At 34.8% G+C, this 11,141-nt stretch overlaps 1 protein-coding gene across 8 annotated transcripts in view; it reads right to left on the reverse strand.

The window, feature by feature from the left end:
- Positions 1-11,141, reverse strand: part of HECTD1 (HECT domain E3 ubiquitin protein ligase 1) — a 54,442-nt gene that overhangs the window by 7,936 nt on the left and 35,365 nt on the right. For 3 of the 8 annotated variants that reach the window (XM_085549061.1, XM_015864922.3, XM_085549059.1), the window contains 7 exons: positions 9,014-9,850; positions 5,857-6,078; positions 4,071-4,204; positions 3,250-3,406; positions 2,198-2,420; positions 601-655; positions 197-379 (listed from right to left, as the gene is read on the reverse strand). In XM_085549061.1, the coding sequence (XP_085405187.1) occupies positions 197-379; positions 601-655; positions 2,198-2,420; positions 3,250-3,406; positions 4,071-4,204; positions 5,857-6,078; positions 9,014-9,850 (1,811 nt within the window). The remainder of the gene's footprint in view (positions 1-196; positions 380-600; positions 656-2,197; positions 2,421-3,249; positions 3,407-4,070; positions 4,205-5,856; positions 6,079-9,013; positions 9,851-11,141) is intronic. The other 5 variants (XM_015864927.3, XM_015864925.3, XM_085549064.1 and 2 more) reach the window with 4 other exon arrangements.

An 11,141-nucleotide genomic window follows, 5' to 3' on the forward strand; every position in this document is an offset into this window, starting at 1 on the left:
ATGGTTACCGTGTTCTACACTTAGTTCAATTGCTGATAATTCAAATCACAATTTAAATATGCTTTAAAAGAACTATATTTAACAGAAGTTAAAAAAAAAACAAAACAGCAAAACACAAACTTGCCATTGGCCTGTGAACACTCAAAACAAAGCACACAGCCATACATAAATAAAAAGACTGGATGCAGACATATACCTTGTACGCAGCTATGAGCTGGGAACAATTTCTGTTTTTCCTAATACTTTTATTAGTGCCGGTTAATTTCCAGTGGCGCAGGAAAGCTGAATCTGCATTCTTCTGCAGGTAGGTTATCAAGTCATTCTTTGGTAATTCATCAGTGCCAAGGTACTGCTCCACATGCTCTACTGACCAGCAACCCTACAACAGGAACCACCAAATGTTGGTTTTTCCTGATTGTAAAGTCTGAAAGATTCCACCATGCATTATATATTTGAACATGCATTAACAAATACACTCGCTAATCCTTTAGCTAATTGAAAACTGTTAGTTTTTTTAATGTAGCATTTCATAAACTACAAATAAGATTTACTTCGCTGCTATTTAAACAGCCAACATAAACAAAGGCATGGAAGTCTTACCATTTTTCCACTTTCTTTTTCTTTATCAGAATCCTTCATTTCTCTGTACATGATTCTAGATATTAAAACAATGAATTAGTACACCATACTCATAGCATGTCCTCAAAATTATGAAGTTACATACTGAGTTGTTAAACAAAATGACACTTAAGAAGCATAATCTGAAAAAAGCAAGCAGCTTCACTTCATAGAACATCCAGCAAAGCTCTTAAACTAGTACAAGTATCTAATTTTCATGGAGTGAATAAATTAAATGCTTTGCAAGATAACTACATTTCTTTAAGTAAAGTCTGAGTACACAAACCACCTTTACTGTGCAAATTTCCCAATATGGCTTTAGGATCTTCATTACATGAGCTCAATGAAGCTTGAAATTTTACGGTAGTTTACTGTGTATGTATTAACTTAAAAAATGTGCATATTTATAAATATTTCTACTGCTTTTTAATTTTAATTTTATTTTTTTTTTAATACAAAACACTACTTTAGCTACAAGACAACACAGATGATAGTTGTGACACAAACACTGAAAAAATATTCGAAGTTAAAAAACCACAACAAGCACATTGCTGTTGTTTTCATATGCATAAATTTTCCAATAAGACAGGAATTATGTTGGTATGGTAAATGAGATGCACAATCACACTCTAAGAATTCCCATTACCATAAACCAAGTAAAGTCAAGTTAGGATAGAGAGAATAGCTGAATTTGGAATGGACACCATTTGTATGACAAATGCTCTTGAGCCCTTTAAGCCTTCTAAGCGCCCCAGATACCCTTTAATATAACTTGCTCTGGGTCCATATCTCTTATAGGCTCTCAGGAACTTAGAAGTCTCTCAATAGCACTGAAGGGAAATATTTCTTTCTTCAGACTGGTGGCAGTGCTCTTCCTACCAAAGTTGCTGATGACTTTTCTTTTCTGTAAGGGTGCATGGCTGGCTTATGCTCAACTTTATCTCTACCAGAACACTCATGCCCTTTTCTCCAAACTACTTTCCAGCCAGATGGCTCCCAGTCAGCACCAGTGCTGCATTCTAACCTACTGCCCTTCACACCCCTCGCTAGGTTCAACTCTGGACTTGCAATGACTTTCCTTTCCCTCTATTTGCATGCTCAGACAATGTCTCCATATTCCCTTTGGGTTACTTGACACTCCTTCCATCACTTGAATGCTTCTTTGTAATGTTATGAATTCTTTTGGGAGTTTCGTCATTTATGCAGGTCTCCTACTGTCTCTGCTTGACTTCCCACACACTGGGACAGACCATTTTTGAATGTGGAATAAGCAATCCCTCAAAAAAAAACAAAAGCAAAAACAAAAACAAACAGCTCTCTCAGGTCCCTGTTTTTTTCCTCTAATACTGTCACAGCTGAACACTAGAGATAGTTAGCTTTTTATTATTATTATTTTTGAAGTAGTTGCAGCACTACCTTCGAAACAGACCTGAACATCTGAACAAAAATGTAAGGAAAAAAATCTGATTCTAGCATTGCTTCTTACAGAGGAGGTGAGAGATGTTAACATTGTTTTACTTCTGTCTCCTAATCACTCACACAGTATTCTCTTTGCAGAATAACAAACTTGTGAGCTTACGTATATGTTGGCTCCCAAATACGTCTAAGTTTGTCAGATTTCACATTGCCATTACAGGAAAGCTGTAACAATTTCTGTACGTAGTAAAATATTGTGGATCGAAAATTTGTTAGGGGCAGTTCTACTTCTCGAGTTGTTCCAAGACCAGAAACTTTCAATGTAAGTGCTAAGCGTGGTGAAGGCATGCACTCAACCTCTTCCAAGAGTTCTGAATGAGGTGTACCTGCATAAGAAAAATAATTTGACATGATGTTAACATAAAATACGTATAAAGCATGACAAGCTGGCCTAAACATTAATAAAGTGTTTCAACAAGGAACTATAAAGATTTCCTGCATACAGGCCAGCAAGTTTAGCAAGTACTGAATTAAAGCTATGAGCTAATACTAAGTGCCATAATTATACCACTTCTCTGTGTGAGTAAAGCTAATATCAGTTTTTGAAATCCATACTGATTCTTATACATCAGTAACATTCTCTTTAATATAATTATAGCACATGAATTATTTACTTACATGGCAAGTTCCTTTCGTATTGACTCTTCTCAGTTCACCAGAATCAACAATGGTTCATTTCCACATAAGCTTAAAACCATGCACTCCTCTCTGTAATGAACACTGACTACGCCTCCAGAGCTGAATAAGAATGAACTAAGGAATAAGAACCTATGCTATGTTGCTTGCCATACAGACTGCTCAGTGACTATTAATTTTTCCATCACTTAAGCTTTGGAATGTTTCAGCAAGCCCTGTCTCAAAGTTACTTGAGGTAGCTCAATACAGAGATTATAGCCTGTAGGCTGACCGAGACACAGCAGGAGACCTAACACTAATGTGAGTTAGACTCAAGACTGTGACTATTTTAAATGGTGCTTAATTCACTTCTTCCTCAATGCTTGCATGTGCAGAAGCAAATGAAGCCCTCATACAAACAATGAAAAGCCACACAGACACAAAAGCATGTTGTACTGGCTAATAGTGACAGGATCCCTGGAGTCCAATGGGCACTTATAAAGTCTGATCAAATATCACAAATACACCTTGTCAACATACCCGGTGGAGGGATTTCTAAATCAGTTGTTTGCTGAACATTTGTTCGACCAGGTCTTGGGTCAAAAGCAGGAACCAGAGCAGAAAATTGTCGTTTCAATACATAATCATCATCCCATGTTCTTCTACGACCTCCTTTGGTCTCATACTCCTCTTCCTCCTAAAATAAAGGAAGTAATAGAAAACGTGTCTTAAATAAGCAACTTATGCAGAAGGTAAATTAAATATTTGGTGACATACTTGAATTTCCATGAAAAGCACAATCACAATACGTTAAAATGCTTAATGTTTTGGTTAAAATGCTTACAATTCCAGCATACTAAGAAGGGGAAGTTCGTATAGTTTCATAAATATTTACATTTATGTAACAAGCATTAAACTAACATTAGTGAAGTCCTATATTTTTCCTCTTTCAGTACTCATTAAGTTCAGCTTCAATGGTGACAAGACCAAGCATTCATCATAACACAGCATACCCAAATAAAGCACCAGGACTCATAATAATATAGGTAAGATCCACAAGACTGATTTCCTGCAGGGTTACCCAGAGCAGGTGGCCCAAGAAACTTAAGGAGGGAGACTTCACTACTTCTCTGGACAATATGTGTCAGTGCTCAGTCAGCCACACAGTAAAGAAATAGATCCTCAAGCAACTCTCCAATTTAGTCCAAAATCTGAATGCGTATGTTTCAATTAGAATCAGAATGATCTGAGTTGAAAGGGACCTTAAAGAATATCTAGCTAAGACTCCATATTGCCAAAAGTATCTGGATTTTTAATGCACCTGTTAGCATAGCTAATTAAGGTAAATAACTATACTGTACCATAACTTCCTCATATTCTTGATCTTCTTGGTTATCGTCTTCATTTTCATCATCTTCTTCATCTGGTTCAGGTAGATCCTCATCATCATCTAACTCGGCCAACAGAGTACTAGCTCGACAGCTATCCAGAAAATCTATAATATATATATATATTTATATATTTAATTGCAAAATAAAAAAGATCTCTTTTAAAGACAAATTAAGAATATGTAAAAACTAACATTGAGAAGACTGAAAAAACAATTCTCACAAACAAGAAAAAGAATTAAACACTACTGATATACTATATTTAACAAATGAAGCCTATAAATCAGTATAATTAAGAATAACCAGAAAGTGCTCAGTTTTTCATTTGTTTTTATCAAGCATGTTACAATTCCATTCATTTTAAATTATGAAAGACTAAAAATTACTACACTGGTTTATTTTATCTGATTCTATATTTATTTTTAAAAGCAGGTTAATAACATAATTTCCACTGTGAATATGTGGCTTATAACTCAAATTATACTGTAAGGGACATTTTAAGAGCACCATTCTTGAAGATTTAGTTGTTACTGAATTTCTGTAACTAAAAGCTGAAGTTAGATACAAAGTTCAGTTTCACTCACTTAGTACTAAGACTTAAAAACCAGAATTTCCTCCAGATAAACAAAAACAGAAAAGTAATTCACAGTGATCCAAGACAGATTATGATACAGAAATATTGCATTTTTCTATATACAAATAAACCGCTCAAATACCCTTTTTGAACTATTGCAAAGTCCCCAACAGACACTCTAATATAACTTCTGAAAACATGTGTTCAGTTGTTTCTATTTTAAGACTTGTAACCTGATGAAAATATCGACACTTAAAAGAATAAATGGAGATGGTATATGTAGGTATCTTAACCAACTCCAAATAACTCAATTCCAAGGCCCTGCTAATTTGTGAGCAGTCAGAACAGACTTCATGATAGGCAACAAAATAAACCACAACTTCTAATTGCTCATTCAACCAAGTTTTTACACAATTTGTGTATCTCTTTTTTCATTAACCGCTCTCAATCCAATGAGCTTCACATTAGAAATACTTTCCTTCATCTAGTTCAAATTTTTCTTGACTTCATCAACTTCATTCCTTGATTTTATCATTCAGCCTAGTTAACTACAATTCTCTTTCACAGCATTCATATCCTACGAATAAATTCCATCCCAATGCCTGTATTTAGCATATAAATTCTACACAACTTTGAATTTTGTTCCTCAAATCACAATCCTATTATTTGCATCAATTTCATTTCTGTTTTCTTTCCAGTTTCTTCCAATTACTATGGTCTGGAGACACTTGGAACCTCAGGTACAATTTTTAGTGTACAGCATGTCTAATGGTTGGATATTTTTCAATGAGTACTAGAATGTACCTCATAATGAGCACGTAGCATGTTAAATGAGAAAGAACACTGTGATTTTAAGTGGTGGCTTATATGCATACTACATTAAAAACCAAAACAATTTTATTAAGTTAAAGATTAAGTGCCTCAATTAAACCAAAGCATAAATAATCATCATGTGATACAGAAATTACTGAATTAAGACAACCTGAAATCGTAAGTAATATAACGCTAACAAAGTAATATTTCCTCAAGTACTGCTTTACAGAACTAACACATGAACAACTCAGCTTCCAAACTCTTATCAGTACGTAGACTACTAAACACAAAAAAATAAAATCATAACAATGGGAAGAATGGGAAAATCATTACTGGGAAGTCTGTTTACATTCATTTAAAAATGAAACTTACCATATAAAGAATATTCTGCTTCCTGCCCTGTATCGCTCTCACTAGATGTTGATGTTAGGCTAGTAGTTAGAGTATTACTAAGCGACTGACCAACAGATAAAACTGTAGTTGCTGTAGCTACATTGCTGCTGCTAGTAACACTGGATGTAGACATGGTCACTGTTGATGTGGTACCAGTTGTAGTCAGATTAGGAAAACTTTGTGCACCCATAAGAGGAGACGCTATAAAGATACGGTAAGATAAAATAAATGATTTGATGATTTGAAGAGTACAATTTACATGCATGAGACATGTGCTGAAAAAATATATTTTGGACTGAAAAATTATCTGATGTGGTATTTTACAAGTAAGAATAACTTAATGGGAATAGATTCCCAGTGCAGAAGTGCTTGCTACAATGCAGAAGCCCATAATCTGAGCATATTCCCTTGTGTATAGTTAAAACAACCAAAATTATTACTTAAATCCCCAAATCCCCACTGTAAATCCAAAATTACACAAACATAGGAAAAGTATTCCTGCAATCTGTTACTTCAATATTAGTTAAAACCCTAAATTTTACTTAAACTTCTAACATCAATGAAATTATACAAAGAAAAGAATTTAACTATATATAAATGAATTAAGAACAGAACATACGACGAATTTGAAACCTTTTCCTTAACATTTTTAAAACAACTCTGGCTTGTTATCTTTCACACAATTCTTAGTGCATATATTCATGAGGTACTAGCAGCACTTTGAAAAATAAAATTTGGTAATTCACATTGGATGATTTATATTAAGCAAGCAACAGCTAACAATTTACCTTACTGCACATTCAAACATAACACAGTAAATGCATTTTAGACTAAAGACTGAAACAGAATTCCATTCACCATAAACTCAATAGAAAGCATTTCAGATACTGTACAGATCTGAAATAGTAGAAATTATCCTACCCATAATTACACATTTACACACCAATCTAAAGAACATTTTTTTTGCATTCTTATTTGCAAACACAAATGGTGAATCACATGTTTGCATATGAAAATCTGAGGGATCGTCTGAACTTAAATTTAATGAGTACATTTTTCCTATCTACTTTTCTCTAAAATTTATCAAATATGAGTTCTACAGTTTCAGAAGTAAACATTTTTGTTATTACAACTTATCTATCTACATATATTACATATATATATATAATAAGCAATAACTTATCCATATACCTATATATCACTTACTCAACTGAAGTGTTGCTAATAACTAAAACTAAAATAAATTTCAGACTACTGATATTTGCAAAGACTACTACTGTTGAAAGACAATACAATGCAAACCAGAACTCCTCTCTCAAGGGCATTTGAATGCAAACTAAAACCAGCAAAGGCAGGCACTGCACTTGATTTTTTTGTTCCATATGAGGGCAGGAAGAGAGAAAAATTTAGATTTACTAAGTTATCAAACCATATACTCATCTCTGTAAACAAGAAAGCATGGAACCTTTTCTCCATTGCTATTAAGAACTTGACAGTCAGTTGCTCAGTATAGACATCTCTCATCCACTTTAATAACGGTAAGCTCTTTGCTCTTACAAGCAAGAGAAACATAAAAAGCCCAACATTTCATTTGCTTAGATCTCAAGAACAAAAAGAAGTTGGCTACCATTTAACTCCTGACAAATGCCAGTGTTTCCAAATGCAATTACTACAGCAAATCCAAACAGATTTAAATTACAAATTATGATTTGCAACACATTTGAATTTGCTCACAGGTTTTTTAACCAAAGCTTTTTACAATGCAGCAACATCACTTTAGTGAGATTGCTCAAATTCAGTATCTAATCTCGTTTTGGGACAAAAGTTCTCATTTACAATTTCTATTTGTAGATAATTCTCACATGAGGGATAGCTTAGAAGTATTAATTCATTGTTAATATTAAGAACACAGTAAAAAAAACCCTGTACTTATTTCAAACTTTAACATGGTTTTATACCAAACATGCTTGAAATCTGACCAATACACTTTTAATCACATAATTACTTCAGAATTAGAGGCACTGAGTATCTGTCTAAAATAACTGATAATCTGAAATGTTCTGTTTGCTATTTGATTTACACTTTTAATGCAGGCAACAAGCCTTTTTCACTCCTAGTATCATAATAATACAAATGTATAAATACATTTTAAAATCCTGCCACCAGCAACACCAACTATCAACATTTACAAAACCCCTAAAAACAAATAACATCTTTAAATAAGAAAGCACAGAAATTTCAGGAAAGCATAAAATCTTAACAAGAAAATACAGAGTGCTTCCTTCTGGCTCGGGTAATTATACTTTTCCTAACTCATCTACCTCACTAAACACTGAACATCATACCTAATACAAAAGCTGGTTAAGTAACATCTCAGATGGAAGTATATTTAAAGTTAAAAAGAGTGAACTCATAATAAATTTATAGTTTATCTGCTAATACCTTCATCCCACATATAATCTGAGTCAGGTCATGAAAAAGATAAAGCATGTACATAATCCCATTTAAAACGACATTAATAACATACACCTGTAAAATTAACATGCCTGAAAGATTTGCTAAATCTAAAGCTTAATGACAATGGCATTTTTAGAAGACATGGACAGTATTAGTGTACAGTAGATGACCCAGCTTGCTAAGTAACAGGAAATTACAACAATTTCATCACTTTTTCTTTCTACTCTGCTCTTCATTCCTAAGTTTAGACAAACAATTGGAAATTGAATTGAAAGAATTTCAAATGAAATTTGAAAAACCTGCCTTTCCTCAGGTAAATGATAAAAATCAAATAACAGAAACAGGAAGATAAAAGGTGAATGTGCAAATTCTACACAGAACAGATGAGACAGAAAGAAAATGAGATATCACTGCCCCCTTTTAGTTCTCCATCATGAAATAAACATCAAATTCCAATCATTGATTTGATGGTATTACAGTGCAATCTGACATCAAAGGGCCACAGAACCCTCTCCTATTACCTACAACTTTGTGAGCTCTTCCTCAGTTCTGTAAATTTGCACAAGAACAAGGCTACTCTCCATGTATTTCCATTAGGCCAACAAAATTCAAACTCCTTTACTGAAAGCCAAAGAAACAACAAAAGCTTAAACCATAAAAGTCAATACTTCTTACTTACTTGCGGTACTCATGACGTTTCTTCCCAGAGTATTAGTATTGTTATCACTGCTGCTTCGGCTTAAATTCATGTTGTTTGTGGCATTGGTACGTGCTATGTTTGCCACTCTTCTTACAAAAGACTCCAGGCTTGAAGTTTCTCGAGATGATAAGTTAGGAACACTTGCACTGGAGCTCATTGGTGCCCCGGCAGCCAACAAAGAGCTAACTGAAAGTCTGTTACTTGCTGAAGAGCTTAGAGGTCGTTGGGATGCTGCTTCTTTATTAGTCAGTTCGGAAACTGAACTAACATCAGGAGAGCTTACACTAACAATTCCCATGGAGATAGCACTGGACTCCCCAGGAGTACGTATCGAATTATCAGGACCTAACTTCCTTTCTGCATTTTCATTTCCCATGTCCGCTGTTAAGGTGCTGGTGCTTGCACTGGAAGATGACCCTACTTCAGCCTGAGGTACATTATCAGCGGAAGACAGAACAACAATTGGTTCATGGACGTCAGTGCCTGAAACTATATTTTGCTCCATTACACTTTCTGATCTCCGCTCCATTTTGGTCGAACCCAAGCTGATGTCGCTGCTACTGGCCACGCTACACACAGAACTGCTGCTTCCTTTTCTACTTGAGGAGCCTGCAGCAGCAGTCGTCTTGTCTGGACAGTTGTTTTTCACCAAGCTGCTCCATGACTGCGTTGTGCCTGAAACAGTGGATGAAACAGGTTTGGGTGATGCCGCTGAATCAGGGTCGTACCCTGGTGCAAGCTTGAGGTCAAACTTTCCTTCTGCGCCCATACGGTAAGAGTTAGAGCCACCAGCATCCCAGGTGACATCAATCCAGCCTGGAAAGGGACAGGAGTTTGTGAGATCCAGCAGAAAGCAGACAGGAGCGTCAGACAGTAGCTCCACAATGTGGGATCAGCGTCTCATAAGGGCTGCATGACTGAATTGATAAAATTACTGATTAACCCTTAAAGCCAATTAAAAAGGAAGAAGGGTTATGCAATTTGGCAACGTATTGTGAAAATTAAGGCAGCAAGCATGATCAGCTTCTATCTTCAGGATCCCAGAATCTAGCCAAAAGCAAAGTTTGCTTCAGGAATGAACCTGACCTACTAGGATCTCTCAAATTGCTCTTATTAGATTATCTAACATCAGAAACAGTAAGGAAATATCTTGATTAATATCTGGAAATAATCTGTTATTCCTGTATGAACATTTTATGTTTTTCTTCCTTCAATACTTGCATAGGGGCATTTTATTAAATAGGTTACCTTTTGGATTTGATACTTTTTTCCTACATAGTGAACAGAGGAGTTTAATGATACACAGCTTTTTGAATCAAAAATTTAGAAACTAAGGCATTTCTTACAGGAAAAGTCTCAAAGCAGATAAGGACTACTTATTTCAGGACTGCAAGAATACTTTTCACAGTAAGTTAAAACACTACACTGGGATCAAAACAGTACTAAAAAGAGATGCAGTTCCTCTTTAATAACTTAGTGAAGGAAAACATTAAAGCTGTAACGATAAGGGTAACATATAAAATTCAGCTAACTAGAATAGAAATGGGGGGAAAAAATCTTTTTGCTTGTCTGATATCTACCATAATCTCTGTCAACTAAAAAACTTATTTCTTCTTATTGTACATTAACTTAACCAAATCTTGTGCCACTATTCTAATCAATTCCATCATCACTTTAGACTGAAATAGAAGATCATAAGCATTTTTCTTTTTAGAAGTATCACTCTGGAGGAAGAACGTTTTTAAAATGGATAAAGCTTCCAGAAGTAGACATCACATTCCCACGTGAGCACGCTCATATCACTTTTTCTTTATTGCTTCATCTACATGACCTACATCTGACTAGTTTCATGCCACTGAAGCTCTGAGAGGCAAATAATATTAATCACAAACAGTTCAAAACTTGCACAATTTTTTAAAAATATGCAGTATTTATTTGTTTCTTTTAGTCCTGTTGCTTCATTATTTTGGCTCCCAAACAACTCAAGATTTGTCTAAACATGTTAATAATTGCAGAAAAGCCAATGGGATATTAATTTCTGAATTCTATTTGCAGGACAACTGTGACAGGACTAAAAATACACTGATAGATTTTTCACACTTCGGCA

This window comes from Coturnix japonica, chromosome 5, assembly GCF_054131305.1.
Source record: "Coturnix japonica strain WE chromosome 5, WE-NBRP24, whole genome shotgun sequence".
NCBI classification, from domain to species: Eukaryota; Metazoa; Chordata; class Aves; order Galliformes; family Phasianidae; genus Coturnix; species Coturnix japonica.